General features: G+C 42.5%; 1 protein-coding gene across 3 annotated transcripts in view; it reads left to right on the top strand.

Annotated features, from left to right (window-relative positions):
* The first annotated feature begins 1,394 nt into the window (after nt 1-1,394).
* The window catches only part of LOC106580141 (EGF-like repeat and discoidin I-like domain-containing protein 3), a 314,416-nt gene continuing 299,029 nt past the window's right edge, over nt 1,395-16,781 (top strand). For 2 of the 3 annotated variants that reach the window (XM_014160861.3, XM_014160859.3), the window contains exon 1: nt 1,396-1,875. In XM_014160861.3, the coding sequence (XP_014016336.3) occupies nt 1,812-1,875 (64 nt within the window). In that variant the 5' untranslated portion in view covers nt 1,396-1,811. Of the gene's footprint in view, nt 1,876-16,781 lie in introns of all 3 variants that reach the window. The other variant, XM_014160860.3, reaches the window with a different exon arrangement.

Below are 16,781 nucleotides of genomic sequence, written 5' to 3'. Positions count from 1 at the left end.
CCCGGCCAAACTGAGCAATCGGAGGACAAGAGCCTGGGTCAGGGAGATGACCAAGAACCCGATGGTCACTCTGACAGAGCTCCAGAGTTCCTCTGTGGAGATGTGAGAACATTCCAGAAGGACAACCATGTCTGCAGCACTCCACCAATCAGGCCTTTTTGGTAGAGTAGCCAGACGGAAGCCACTCTTCAGTAAAAGGCACATGACAGCCTGCTTGGAGTTTGCCAAAAGGCACCTAAAGGACTCTCAGACCATAAAAAACAAGATTCTCTGGTCTGATGAAACCAAGATTGAACTCTTTTGCCTGAATGCCAAGTGTTACATCTGGAGGAAACTTCCCTATGGTGAAGCATGGTGGTGGCAGCATCATGCTGTGGGGATGTTTTTCAGTGGCAGGGACTGGGAGACTAATCAGGATAGAGGGAAAGATGAACGGAGCAAAGTACAGAGAGATCCTTGATGAAAACCTGTTCAGAGCGCTCAGGACATCAGACTGGGGCGAAGGTTCACCTTCGAACAGGACAACGACCCTAAGCACACAGCCAAGACAATGCATGAGTGGCTTCGGGACAAGTCTCTGAATCTCCTTGAGTGGCCCAGCCAGAGCCTGGACTTGAACCTGATCTAATATCTCTGGCGAGACCTTAAAATAGCTGTGCAGAATATATCATAGTATCAGAAATTGCTGTCTGTCTATATTATAGTACCAAAAAATGTCTTTGTTACTGCGTTTTGCCTTTGTAGAGCAGCATGCTTGTCCCAATGTTGGGATATGTAAAAAACACATTTAGTGGTTTTGTAAATAATAATGTCAAGTCACTTAAGAACAAATTCTTATTTACAATGACGCCTACCAAACCCTAACCCGGAAGGCGCTGCGTCAATTTTGTGCCACCCTATGGGACTCCAAATCACGGCCGGTTGTGATGCAGCCTGGAATCAAACCATGGTCTGTAATGACGCCTCTAGCACTGAGATGCAGTGCCTTAGACCGGGAGCAGCGGACAACATCTAATGGTTAAATTAACCCATGTTTGGGTAATCCAACATTGGGTTATTCATGCAACCCAACTGGCTGGGTCAAAATAACCCAGCATGTGATCAGTCCAATGTTTATCCAGTTCTGGGTCATCAAATAACCCAAATTGGGTTGTTTTCAACCCCACATTTTTTGGAGTTTACAAATTGGAGCTGGGAGCAGCTAAACTCAGGGACCTGGTTTTCATCAGTGAGCATAGCCCTCTTTCCCAGAGGTCCGGTGGAAGAATAGAGAACGGGTAGAAGAGTGGCTGATAAAATGTAGGTCTACACCCTTCTGTGTTTGACGGTGTTATGTATTGGCAGTATCAGCACGTGTGGGGAGGAGCAGGGGTTTGTCTTTATCAGTGAGACAGCGCCCCAGTCGGATAACTGTGACAGACCGTGTAGCCTACTGCGCGCTCCTCAACCGCCAGGGTTTGTACACACACATTCGTACACACACTGCCTGACACTCACGTGCACTCTCAGTGAAACCGTCTCCCCGGGACCGCACGCACAATCTCTCGTCTATCACAGCGCATCGCGCACCACTGCGGTAAGACGGGAAGGCAGGCAGCGGAGCCCTGACACTCACTTGTTTCAACACTCGGCATTCCAGGTAGTGCGTCTGCGACTCTCCGGAAAATAAGAGGACTTACCTCCACCAATCGAGGAGGAGGTATAAAACCACTAGGCTAATGCCACTCAGAGACTAGCCATACTGCTCGTGAAAAGTTATTCATCTTCTTGATTTCCCCACATTGGAAGTGAAACCTGCTATTTGAAAGAGGATGAGACCGTTACTCGTATCCATCGTCCTCTGCTTGAGCGCTTCTGTCCCACATTTTGTGAAAGGTGAGTAGAGGAAAGCAATTACTGGTTATGGATGAGGATATTCGAGAGGAGGTAGTCAAAGGTTTAAGCCTGAATGGTTTACTGTAAATCAAATGACATCAGCTAAAACAGATTATCTGGGGCGACAATAAACATTTTACTTCCTGTCAAAGTGTAATACTTTAATACGGAAGGTGACAAAATACTTTAAATACGCACTGCTCGTCATGTTATGCAATTGGCAAACACAGTAGACATATACAGTGAGTGTTAACTGAGTTATTTTGGGATTTGCCAGTAGTGTATGGCATTTTATGGAGATGATAATACCGATTTTAATGAGTAAGCATACTAGCCTTCCCAATTGAAATACTGTGTCAACTATAGGCTAAGGCTCTCAAATTCTGTCTATATGACATTACTCTCCATGTTAGTCTACTGGGGTGGCTGGACCTACATTTATAACTAATAACAGGACTTCAGATGTTCTTTTTAGTCGCCTTTTATCAAGTGCACTACAAGACGACTCCGTAGCCTATACGAGCGCAATTGATGGATAGAGCAGGATATACCAGAGCCGCATTCGAATTTAATCCAGTGGAGTAGAATTATGTAACATGTGGATTGCCTCGAAAGTTTAAAGGTTGGTGAATATATTTGCGCTAGATCATTTAAACCGAAACTATTAAACTCGTGTTTAATTAAATAGAAGTACACTAATGATATGTTCATAGTGCACATATGTCGTCCCAAGGCCTAATCCTTTTGTTTAAGATTAAACTCTATAGCATAATTTTATGCGTTGCGTTCCCACATATAATTAAGGCGACAGAAGCCAGAAAATGACAAATGTCTCGAGCAGATCAAAATGTGGACGCTATTAAGCAAAGAAGGATGGAACGAGATGTAATCTTGCTCAACAATGTCAGAGAATGACAAATCGTTGCTTCTTCTTCCCATTATTACATTAGTTGCAATGCGGAACCCATATTACCCATGACATCATCAAACATCTCGAGGCAATTCCGCCTGGGATTCCATTGAGCAGGCTACCAATATGACTGTTTCATGTTAAACTCTGCTGAGTTGGATTAGGTCAAAGATTGTGGATACATGATGATAGTTCACTCAAGCCATTTACCATAAAGGTCAGTTCCGGTCTACTTAACTGGGTGTGTCTCCCATAGACACCAATGCAATAGTGGCTGGGTCGTGCTGCTGCTCCAATTTCAACTGTTCTGCCTGTGGCTATGCTGGACGTGCTACCTTGTCCCGGACCTGCTGTTTTCGACTGACATTTACTCCTGAGGTGCTGACCTGTTGCACCCTCTACAACAACTGTGATTATTATTATTTGACCCTGCTGGTCATCTATGAACGTTTGAACATCTTGGCCATGTACTGTTATAATCTCCACCCGGCACAGCCGGAAGAGGACTGGACACCCCTCATAGCCTGGTTCCTCTCTAGGTTTCTTCCTAGGTTCCTGCCTTTCTAGGGAGTTTTCCCTTGTCTTCTACATCTGCATTGCTTGCTGTTTGGGGTTTTAGGCTGTATAGCACTTTGTGACATCAGCTGATGTAAAAAGGCCTTTATAAATACATGTGATTGATTTGGTCTGGTCTACTTAGTTCATTGACTTTCATTGAACCATTAAATAATACAGAAAAACATAATAGCCAGTGGGGTGTCTCTCTTCCTCTTCCGTCTCTGATTAGGCTAATGTTAATTGACTGCAGTTTGTAGAATGCAAATGACTAATCAACATTGAGAGATTATGATTGAGAAATCAACAGTTATCCCGTGCAATTATGGTGACCATAGAATATTTCATATTGCATAATGTTTTACACTGAGTAATTTTTACTTGATTGGCCTGCCAATTACCCTTCTTTGATATGTTCAACTGTTACTGAAGAGCAGTATCGGATTTAGGTATAGGCGACATGTGCAGACGCCTAGGGCGGCATCAGGCCGGGGGCGGCACGGGGCACCCGCACAAAAAAATGCGTAATGGTGACATTTGCGCGGTCGGTTTTCTATAGCTCATTTGCACGTATGATATCATGTCACCGTGTGGGACTGTGTGTCAATTAACCTTGTCGGAGTGGGCGCCCTGATTCTAGTTTGTGAACTAGGCAGGCTACTGCCTGGGAAGGTCTCCCACTCAGAAGTACGAGATGGGGAGGGGGCGGGTTAGGTTGACCACAGATCTCTCCACTGGAAGCCCGAGGTAGGGTGAGCAGGGGAATCTATCGAATAGCACACCTCTAACTTTGTACAGTACCAATGCAATTAGTAAAATCAGTCACAGTACGACCAAATAAACCACAACTCATTCATAAACTGTGAATATAAAGTTTCACAGACATATTGTTGCATTTCTTTCTGGTTTGTGTAAAATCGTTGAGAATAATATAAAACCAGTCTGCACACCACCAAGGTGAATTGGTTTAGTCTTGACTCTTGGTTGACAGTGTTGGGGGATGGGTAATGTATTGATGCTCGAGTGCCAAATCAACAAATTTGTTTCTATTTGTCTTTGTTACTTCTTTTTGATATTTGAGTCTTATTTTTGTATATGTTTTTAAATGTATATAGTTTTAAATGTTATGAATATTTATTTGTGTGGTTCCAAAAATCTGAATAAAAATTACAGTTAGCGCATGTCACGTTGGCATAAATGATACGGGAGACATTATTAAACCCAAATTACGGCATGCTTTGTAAAGGCACAGGGACAAAGACCAAACAAACACGTAATAAAACACAGGGTAGAAACCCAAAACAAAAGAGCGAGGAGTACCTTAAATAAATAACATGGTACGAGACCCGTAATCATCTGCGCAATCCACAATGGCACGAAAGCCAAAACACACAGCACAGGTACTCACACGCACCAACAGACATTGTAACAATAATCGACTGCCCAATGGAAACCAAAGGGTACATATATACAAATACAATCAGTGGGAATAGGGGCCAGGTGTGCGTAATGAAAGTTCTGGAGGGATCCGTGACAGTGCAGAATGGTGTTTTTTGGGGGGGGAGGGCTGAAGAGGGGGTTCACCCCAGGAGCCATACAAGCTAGAACCGCCACTGCTGAAGAGTGTAATGAGGACAGTGAGTTGAAGCATCACACAACATTAAGCCCACTGTAAATTAGTGAAAGGAATGGCATCAAACACCACTTGGCCCCTTAGTTCCAGTGAAGGGAAATCTTAACACTACAGCATACAATGACATTCTAGACGATTCTGTGCTTCCACCTTTGTGGCAACAGTTTGGGGAAGGCCCTTTCCTTCAGCATGACAATGCCCCCGTGCACTAAGAAAGGACCATACAGAAATGATTTTTCGAGATCGTTGTGGAAGAAATTGACTGGACTGCATGGAGCCCTAACCTCAACCCCATCGAACACCTTTGGGATGAATTGGAATGCCGACTGCGAGCTAGGCCTAATTGTCCAACATCTGTGCCCAACCTCACTAATGCTCTTGTGGATGAATGGAAGCAAGTACCTGCAACAATGTTCCAAAATCTAGTGGAAAGCCTTCCCAGAAGAGTGGAGTCTGTAGTCTATAGCAGCAAAGGGCCGACCAACTCCATATTAATGCCCATGATTTTAGAAGTAGATGTTCGATGAATGTGTCGACATACTTTTGGTAATGTAGTGTAGGTGTCTGTTGTGTGTTTGTGTGTGTGCGAGAGAGCAGAAGGGTAAGTATACTGCTAAAAAAAATAAAGGGAACACTTAAACAACACAATGTAACTCCAAGTCAGTCACACTTCTGTGAAATCAAACTGTCCACTTAGGAAGCAACACTGATTGACAATAAATTTCACATGCTGTTGTGCAAATGGAATAGACAACAGGTGGAAATTATAGGCAATTAGCAAGACACCCCCAATAAAGGAGTGGTTCTGCAGGTGGTAACCACAGACCACTTCTCAGTTCCTTGGTTCCTGGCTGATGTTTTGGTCACTTTTGAATGCTGGCGGTGCTTTCACTCTAGTGGTAGCATGAGATGGAGTCTACAACCCACACAAGTGGCTCAGGTAGTGCAGCTCATCCAGGATGGCACATCAATGCGAGCTGTGGCAAGAAGGTTTGCTGTGTCTGTCAGCGTAGTGTCCAGAGCATGGAGGCGCTACCAGGAGACAGGCCAGTACATCAGGAGACGTGGAGGAGGCCGTGGAGAACGTTCTGCTGCCTGCAACATCCTCCAGCATGACCGGTTTGGCAGTGGGTCAGTCATGGTGTGGGGTGGCATTTCTTTGGGGGGCCGCACAGCCCTCCATGTGCTCGCCAGAGGTAGCCTGACTGCGATTAGGTACCGAGATGAGATCCTCAGACCCCTTGTGAGACCATATACTGGTGCAGTTGGCCCTGGGTTCCTCCTAATGCAAGACAATGCTAGACCTCATGTGGCTGGAGTGTGTCAGCAGTTCCTGCAAGAGGAAGACATTGATGCTATGGACTGGCCCGCCCGTTCCCCAGACCTTAATCCAATTGAGCACATCTGGGACATCATGTCTCGCTCCATCCACCAACGCCACGTTGCACCACAGACTGTCCAGGAGTTGGCGGATGCTTTAGTCCAGGTCTGGGAGGAGATCCCTCAGGAGACCATCCGCCACCTCATCAGGAGCATGTCCAGGCGTTGTAGGGAGGTCATACAGGCACGTGGAGGCCACACACACTACTGAGCCTCATTTTGACTTGTTTTATGGACATCACATCAAAGTTGGATCAGCCTGTAGTGTGGTTTTCCACTTTAATTTTGAGTGTGACTCCAAATCCAGACCTCCATGGGTTGATAAATTGGATTTCCATTGATTATTTTTGTATGATTTTGTTGTCAGCACATTCAACTATGTAAAGATAAAAGTATTTAATAAGATTATTTCATTCATTCAGATCTAGGATGTGTTATTTTAGTGTTCCCTTTATTTTTTGGAGCAGTGTATATTTCATCGAATATCAGTGGTCTATTTGTCAATCTGCAAAGAAATCATTATACAACTCAAGAACCCTTCAATTTACCCATCAGTCCTGTGGATTGGAAATTAGTTCTGAGTCATGAGATTGTGTGATATTGACGATGACTGTTGATTTAACCTAGCAGATTGTCTTCGGATAATGGGGTGCTTGAATTGAGATGGGAGGGCAGGAGATGTTAGCTTCGTGTAACTTTAATTCTGAAAAGCTATATGGTCGATTTGTCATAACATGATTATGAAGCTTTATCAAGCAATGTACATTATGTGTAATTCACTTAGATGTCCCAAAAAATTACCAACCATACCTGGGTAATACTGTATGTGACCTGTCATAGCGATGTGGCTAGTGCACTAGTCTGATAACCCTGGAGATGTTTATTAGAGCAGACTTACAAGTAATGTCAAGGCTATAGGTAACTGGTGAAAGGAGTCAGGCGCAGGAGAGCTGAGATGCGTGGACAAGGTATTTAATTCAAGAAAACACCAGTATAAACACAACACTATGGTGCTGGAAAAATACAGCTACCACGAAAATAAATGGGTGTAATAACAAAACCCGATAACAATAAACCATCAGATACAGCCTTACAATAAAACAAACACGCACACAAACATGGGGGAAACAGAGGGTTAAATAATGAACATGTAATTGGGGAATAGAAACCAGGTGTGTAGAAAACAAAGACAAAACAAATGGAAAATGAAAAGTGGATCGGCGATGGCTAGAAAGCCGGTGACGTCGACCGCCAAACGCCGCCCGAAACAGGAGAGGGACAGACCTCAGCGGAAGTCGTGACAAGTAAATTGTACTCATTTGACCATAATTGCATTAGGATATCCAAAACCTCAAATCACTTTAAAAAATAAATTACTGATATTTGTACAAGATGGTCTGTGGTATTTCTTTAAGAACAACAGACAGAGCATTATATATTTTATATATGCAGTGTCTGTGAATACTAAAATATCATTTAAATTCTTGAATTGTCCTTGGTTAGCATTGAATTAGACATTTTGAAGTCAATTGAAACTGATTGCCTCAAAGGAAATATGAAAAAGCTGCACCCACAATAAAAGAGACAATAGATATTGGTTTTCGTTTACCAAGCAATTGCATATTAGTAATCCACGCGAGGCTTAAATGAATGCAGATGATAGCAATCTATCTGAAAGCCCATTACATATGTACACCATTCCCTGTTGAAAGTTAATAGCTTATGTTTAGGTCACTTTTAATAACACAGACTTGCAATCTAACTCACTGACCTTCACTATCGCTGTAAATGGCATTGTCTTCAATCAAAGGCAAGAGGTCAAACTATGAGATCATCAGCCACGATAACGGTGACAATCCTGGGTGCTGATCGGACGATAATCCATGCGTACAGAAATGCAACATAGACACTGGGGCAAAACAGGAATTCATCTTTGCATAATACCCTCTGCTCTTGATGAAGTGGCATTGCATGTACAACTCATTGTTCTCTTTTTTCCCTTGGATGAAGTTTGATTACGTTATTCATTGGCAGGTTGACATTTATTGGGATGAGTCTTGTCCCTGAGGCAGAACTGAGTGATTTCCGTTGGATGGGCCAGCTGCAAAGTGAAAATATTGGCAATATTGTAAAACGTCATGAAAACAACAATGTGCTTTTTGGTCTTAATTTAAGGTTAGGTTAGGCATTAGGGTTAGCAGTGTGGTTAAGATCAGGGTTAAGGTTAGGTTTAAGTTTAAAATTGAATGTATGATTTTTGTGGCTGGGCCAGCTAGTGGCCACTGCAGAGCTGCTTACAAAACAAGGTTCATGATGAAAAACGCTAACCTGCTATTCATTGTCAGTGCAGATACTGTTTTAATCGTATTAATATTCGGAGAAGAGTTCATTTTTCTCATGCTCTGACATGCTGTTGACCGTGGTGGTATTTGTCTTTGCTGTGAAATTGTCTGTTTTGTCCTCCATGGCTTTCACACCTGACTTAGGGCTGGGCGATACGGCAAAAATATAATATTACAATTTTGATTCAAGTGGGTCGCAACGCGATAATCACTTCCGTCGATATTATGTTGAAATCAATGGAACAGGGGCAAACATTTGAGTTGTAGCACTGTTTAAAGGGGCAATCTGCAGATGCTACATACATTTTTATCATTTTACATTTATGATATACAGTATACCCATTGATTCTTGAAGAATATAACTTATAGATAGATGCCTCATAAGCTTAGTTCAACTGTACCACATGAGAACCCAAAATATATGCTTTTTTTACTCCTTTGTTTGTAAACTAAGTAAATATAAACAAACACTGTTTCGCCTCAAAACATGGCTAAAACTATCATTTTGATATCATGGATGGTCAGTCCTTGTATCCATAGCTCTGTCCATGAGTTTGAGAATGGTTGCATTTCTCTAGCCATATCCCTCAGCCTTCTATCAAAATAGTGGCAGGGTCTGCTTTGTTATTGTTTGAACTGCAGATTGCTGCTTTAAACTGACACTATTCAAAGTCCACACGGAAACTTGGAATAGCCTATAGATGAGAAGGCTTATATTTATATTTTGGAATGTTGGATGTTCATTTCGGGAGGCTGCCATCAAGGGAAAGGAAACAAACCAAATCAAGATGCGGCATAGGATATCAACAGTGATATCAACGGCTTGCTGCCATTTATGTGATAGTTTGACTCTCAAATCAGTGTTTTGGTGTGTGGCAACTTTTATAGAGAAACCGCCCTGAATTTTGCCATTTGAGTTTGAAAATTAACTCTGCATTGTAAGTCTTGTGCACCCCAGTGTGTGACAAAATGAACAGTACAAAACCAAAGATATTGATCTGTTTTAAGCAATCGATCTTATGTCATCGGGATAACTGTAAACTTTTATACCAACATCTCCAATCTGAGATAAAAGGGATGTGTAATTCACTCAATTTTATGGGGTGAAAATGCAAATTTGTGTAAGGTAGTAACACAAAGTGTCCAGATTAGGGAAATACAAATACAAGCGCAATACAAAAGAATTTAATTAAGCAAAAGAATTCAATACGTCAATTTGAAATTTGACATCTATTTCGCACTCATTTAACCACTTAGAGAGTAAAAAAAAATTGCTACAACACAATTTAACCAATTTAACCAGGTGTTCGAGACTTGAACCTCCATAGTGTCTGTGCAGCTGCCTGAACGTTTGACGTCCCTACCGTCAGTGGCCTAAATAGGGCCTTATTAAAATTTGTTACATTTTTGCGTAATTCCATTTATTTTTCTGCCAAATTCCATTTTCTTGGTTGTGTTTTTCCAGTTTTCAATATGTTCCCAAATTTTTCAGATATTCGCTCTCAAAATCACACTTTTTTTGTTATTGAAAAACAACTACATTGGATGTTCTAAGGCCACAGCAATGCTTAAACAGCATCAGGAAACCACTTTTGAGGTCTTGGAGTAAATATAACAATTCCTTAATTTTTTTGATGTAGTTACCCTTTAATTCAAGCCATAATGCATTTAAGCCAGAATGCATTTAGTACTGTTGTTTGTTTAGTGGTGTTTCTGTAGCACACGTGATGAAGTATGCAAAACAAATGACTAATTTACTGATGAAATGATAATATCATTCTGCCAGGTAGGCATTTGATGGCGAAGGTTTTTGGGAAAGCTTTTCCATCTACCAGAAGATGTTTATCATTAACAGAAGTGGTAGACATACTCACACAGAAGTAACGGGGCATTCCCGTACTGTTGTTTCTTCAGAAAGTTGCATAAAAATACGAATCGCTGATGCATTCTGTCATGTTTTATTATAAACTTGGGCAAATGAATACATTTTCTGATAACTTCATTACCTTCAGTTGATTTCCCACTAAGTCCAATATATTTTTTAAATATTGTTGAATTCCGTTTCAGTGTCTAGATTCTGTGATTCCGTCAACGCTCTCCATATTGCAGATTTTATAGGGTCCTACCTAAATCTATAATATATGTTGTCCTATTTGAAATAGCATCATATGTAACAACATACAGTGAAATGTCAATAATTATTCAACCCCTTTGTTATGACAAGCCTAAATAAGTTCAGGAGTAAACATGTGCATAAGAAGTCACATAATAAGTTGCATGGACTCACTCTGTGAGCAAAAAAAAGTGTTTAACATGATTTTTGAATGACTACCACCTCTCTGTACCGCACACATACCATTCATTATCTGTAAGGTCCCTCGGTCGGGCAGTGAATTTTAAACACAGATTCAACCACAAAGATCAGGGAGGTTTTCCAATGCCTCACAGAGAAGAACACCTATAGGTAGATGGGTAAAAAAAAAAGAGACATGAAATATCCCTTCCACCATGGTGAAGTAATTAATTACACATTGGATTACACACAGTGTACAAAGATACAGGTGTCCTTCCTAACACATTACCCGGAGAGGAAGGAAACTGCTTAGAAATTTCACCATGAGGCAAATGGTGACTTTAAAACAGTTATATAGTTTAATGGCTGTGATAGGCGAAAACTGAGGATGGCTCAACAATATTATAGTTAAAGAAGGAAGCCTGTACAGAAAATATTTATTTCCAAAACATGCATCCTGTTTGCAATAAGGCACTAAAGTAAAATGTAAAAAATGTGGCTAAGAAACTAACTTTATGTCCTGAATACAAATCAAGATACTGTGTTTTTTTGTTCTCATAATAATTATTATTTTTTTGATTGATTTATTCTTCTACTTTGACATTAGAGTATTTTGTGTAAATCATTGAAAAAAAACCAACAATTAAATCGATTTTAATTCCACCTCCCCGTGGGACAGTTGAGCTAACGTGTGCTAATATGATTAGCATGACGTTGTAAGTAACAAGAACATTTCCCAGGGCATAGACATGTCTTATATGGGCAGAAATCTTAAATTCTTGTTAATCTAACTACACTATCCAATTTATAGTAGCTATTACATTGAAAAAATGCCATGCTATTGTTTGAGGAGAGTACAAAAAACCTTTATCACATCAACTGGTTTGATGCATTCACCTCTGAAGGTAAATAATATACTTACATTCTGTAATCTTGCTCTGATTTGTCATCCTGAGGGTCCCAGAAATAATATGCAGCATAGTTTTGTTAGATAAAACCTATTTTTATATGAAATGCAGGAACTGGGTTCTACAGATTGAACCCCTGCTGTGTCTGCCCCCCCATCTAGGTGTGTGAAGGTTAGTGTCTTTTCTGTAGGGAAGCTAATTAGCCATCATTTATGACATTCCTGGGAGTGTGTAAACAATTTTTTTTTATTACCAGATAATTGTTGTATGTTCTCTATAGTTATGTACCTGAAAATGTATGAATTCAGCAATTCGGCACATTTGGGCAGACATTTTAAACAGTAATTCAATGGTTCATTGGTTCAGTCTAAAACTTTGTACACATACTGCTGCTGTCTAGTGGGCAAAATCCACAGTAATGTAATGGACTTTCTCTTGCATTTCAAAGTTTCTTTCTTTGTATTATCTTTTTCCAGATCTTATGTGTTATATTCTCCTACATTCATTTCGCATTACCACAAACTAAAAAGTGTTTCCTTTCAGATGGTATCAATGTCCCTGCTTTAGGTCCTGAGCTATTGGCAGTTAGATTTGGGTATGTCATTTTAGGCAAAAATTGAAAAAAAGGTCAGATCCTTAAAGGTTTTAAAGCATGTGAAGTGCAGGCTGGTTTGTTGAGGGTGGCAGAGAGTGTTAAATCATGACACGTAATCAATGAGTGGCCGTGTTATTTTTTAAATACTTTTTTTACCCTTTTCTATCCCTTACCCTTACCTTAACAACTGGGACAGCTTAACCTAACCTCACCCTACGACTTAGCCTAACCCTAGCCACTCACAATATACTTAATGGCTCGGCCAGTCATCTCCTTAGCATTCTAATAATGGTAATATTTCAGTCCAATAAGGGTCCTGGAAGCTGGACATAGGCATATTGTAGTGATAGAGCCATTACGATAGAGCCCTCTGATCCAGTAAAACAGATATTCGATTGTTCCATTTGGGGTGTCAGTCTGTGTTACAGTAAGTGTGCTTAAACTTTGCAACAAAGAACTCAGTAGCCCATTCGTTTACAGATTTGGAATTCATGAGACCCGTGGCTTGGATTACGAAGAAATGATGACTTAACTGCTAAAATACATTTACGTCATTTAGCACACGCTCTTCTCCAGAGCGACTTACAAATTGGTGCATTCACCTTATGATATCCAGTGGAACAACCACTTTACAATAGTACATCTATATATTTTTTGGGGGGAGGATAGGGGGGAGGGTTAGAAGGATTACTTAATCCAATCCCAGGTATTCCTTAAAGAGGTGGGGTTTCAGGTGTGTCCGGAAGGTGGTGATTGACTCCGCTGTCCTGGCGTCATGAGGGAGCTTGTTCCACCATTGGGGTGCCAGAGCAGCGAACAGTTTTGACTGGGCTGAGCGGGAACTGTGCTTCCGCAGAGGTAGGGAGGCAAGCAGTCCAGAGGTGGACCAACACAGTGCCCTTCTTTGGGTGTAGGGACTGATCAGAGCCTGAAGGTACGGAGGTGCCATTCCCCTCACAGCACCGTAGGCAAGCACCATGGTCTTGTAGCAGCTGCGAGCTTCAACTGGAAGCCAGTGGAGTGTGCGGAGGAGCGGGGTGACGTGAGAGAACTTGGGAAGGTTGAACACCAGACAGGCTCCGGCGTTCTGGATGAGTTGTAGGGGTTTAATGGCACAGGCAGGGAGCCCCGCCAACAGCAAGTTGCAGTAATCCAGACGGGAGATGACAAGTGCCTGGATTAGGATCTGCGCCGCTTCCTGTGTGAGGCAGGGTCGTACTCTGCGAATGTTGTAGAGCATGAAACTACAGGATCGGGTCACTGCCTTGATGTTAGCGGAGAACGACAGGGTGTTGTCCAGGGTCACGCCAAGGCTCTTAGCACTCTGGGAGGAGGACACAATGGAGTTGTGATGGCGAGATCATGGAACGGGCAGTCCTTCCCCAGGAGGAAGAGCAGCTCCGTCTTGCCGAGGTTCAGCTTGAGGTGGTGATCCGTCATCCACACTGATATGTCTGCCAGACATACAGAGATGTGATTTGCCTCCTGGTTATCAGAGGGGGGAAGGAAAAGATTAATTGTGTGCCGTCTGCGTAGCAATGATAGGAGAGACCATGTGAGGATATGACAGAGCCAAGTGACTTGGTGTATAGCGAGAATAGGAGAGGGCCTAGAACTGAGCCCTGGGGGACACCAGTGGTGAGAGCACGTGGTGCGGAGATGGATTCTCGCCACGGCACCTGGTAGGAGCGACCTGTCAGGTAGGACGTAATCCAAGAGTGAGCCGCGCCGGAGATGCCCAACTCGGAGAGGGTGGAGAGGAGGATCTGATGGTTCACAGTATCAAAGGTAGCAGATAGGTCTAGAAGGATGAGAGCAGAGGAGAGAGAGTTAGTTTTAGCAGTGCAGAGAACCTCCGTGACACAGAGAAGAGCAGTCTCAGTTGAATGACCAGTCTTGAAACCTGACTGATTTGGATCAAGAAGGTCGTTCTGAGAGAGATAGCAAGAGAGCTGGCCAAGGACGGCCCGCTCAAGAGTTTTGGAGAGAAAAGAAAGAAGGGATACTGGTCTGTAGTTGTTGACATCGGAGGGATCGAGTGTAGGTTTTTTGAGAAGGGGTGCAACTCTCGCTCTCTTGAAGACGAAAGGGACGTAGCCAGCGGTCAAGTTGATGAGTTGATGAGCGAGGTGAGGTAAGGGAGAAGGTCTCCGGAAATGGTCTGGAGAAGAGAGGAGGGGATAGGGTCAAGCGGGCAGGTTGTTGGGCGGCCGGCCTTCACAAGTCGCAAGATTTCATCTGGAGAGAGAGGGGAGAAAGAGGTCAAAGCATAGGGTAGGGCAATGTGAGCAGGACCAGCGGTGTCGTTTGACTTAACAAACGAGGATCGGATGTCGTCAACCTTCTTTTCAAAATGGTTGACAAAGTCATCCGCAGAGAGGGAGGAGGGGGGGGAGGGGGAGGAGGATTCAGGAGGTAGGAGAAGGTGGAAAAGAGCTTCCTAGGGTTAGAGGCAGATGCTTGGAATTTAGAGTGATAGAAAGTGGCTTTAGCAGCAGAAACAGAGGAAGAAAATGTGGAGAGGAGGGAGTGAAAAGATGCCAGGTCCGCAGGGAGGCTAGTTTTCCTCCATTTCCGCTCGGCTGCCCGGAGCCCTGTTCTGTGAGCTCGCAATGAGTCGTCGAGCCACGGAGCAGGAGGGGAGGACCGAGCCGGCCTGGAGGATAGGGGACATAGAGAGTCAAAGGATGCAGAAAGGGAGGAGAGGAGGGTTGAGGAGGCAGAATTAGGAGATTGGTTGGAGAAGGATTGAGCAGCGGGAAGAGATGATAGGATGGAAGAGGAGAGAGTAGCAGGAGAGAGAGAGTGAAGGTTGCGACGGCGCAATACCATCTGAGTAGGGGCAGAGTGAGTAGTGTTGGAGGAGAGCGAGAGGGAATAGGATACATGGTAGTGGTCGGAGACTTGGAGGGGAGTTGCAGTGAGATTCGTAGAAGAACAGCATCTAGTAAAGATGAGGTCAAGCGTATTGCCTGCCTTGTGAGTAGGGGGGACGGTGAGAGGGTGAGGTCAAAAGAGGAGAGGAGTGGAAAGAAGGAGGCAGAGAGAAATGAGTCAAAGGTAGACGTAGGGAGGTTAACCTGTCTGGGAAACGTGGGACGTTTGCGTCCCACCCTAGTCAACAGCCAGTGGAATCGAGTCGCGCGAAATACAAATACCTCAAAAATGCTATAACTTAAATTTCTCAAACATATTACTATTTTACACCATTTTATAGATACACCTCTCCTGAATCGAACCACGTTGTCCGATTTCAAAAAGGCTTTACAGCAAAAGAAAACCTTAGATTATGTTAGGAGAGTACCCTGCCAAAAATAATCACAGTGCCATTTTCAAAGCAACTAGCATGCATCACAAATACCCAAAATACAGCTAAATGCAGCACAAACCTTTGACAATCTTCACCAGATGACACTCCTAGGACGTCATGTTACACAATACATGCATGTTTTGTTCAACAAAGTTCATATTTGTATATAAAAACAGCATTTTACATCTGCGCGTGACGTTCATAAAATATTTTCCCTCAAATACTTCCGGTGATACAGCGCTACAATTTACATAATTACTATTCGAAAACATTGGTAAAATATAATATTGTCATTCAAAGAATTATAGATTAACATCTCGTGAATGCAACCGCATTGCCAGATTTAAAAAGAACTTTACTGGGAAATCACACTTTGCAATAAACGAGGTGCTATGCTCAGAAAAATTGTCTAGGCGATACAGGTTAGCGCCATCTTGGACTCATCTAAAATCAAATATACTATTGTAAATATTCACTTACCTTTGATTATCTTCATCAGAAGGCACTTCCAGGATTCCCAGGTCCACAACAAATGTAGTTTTGTTCGAAAAAGTTAATACTTTATGTCCCAATTGCTCCTTCTTGTTAGCGCGTTCCGAAGGCTACTCATAATGTACGAAGCGCGCTGGACTTCTCCTCACGAATGTGCAATTTTTTTTTATTTACGTTCGTTCAAACATGTCAAACGTTGTATAACATAAATCTTTACGGCCTTTTTGAATCAGAACTTCAATAATATTCAAGGCGGACGATTGCATTGTCTTACTAAACGTTTCGGAACGAGAGAGTACCCACGGGTACGTGCATCATAGTAGTAATGGCCCTCCCTCTATAACAAACTTTCCAGGCCTCTCGTTCGGTCAGTTTTTACTGGAGAAGATTCAAACCACTTTGTAAAGACTGTTGACATCTAGTGGAAGCCTTAGGAAGTGCTAAATGAATCCTAACTCACGGTGTGTTTCATAGGCAAAGGGTTGAAA

This window comes from Salmo salar, chromosome 20 (assembly GCF_965601325.2).
Source record: "Salmo salar chromosome 20, fSalSal1, whole genome shotgun sequence".
In the NCBI taxonomy this organism is placed as follows: domain Eukaryota; kingdom Metazoa; phylum Chordata; class Actinopteri; order Salmoniformes; family Salmonidae; genus Salmo; species Salmo salar.
This window is presented reverse-complemented; position numbering and strand designations above follow the sequence as displayed.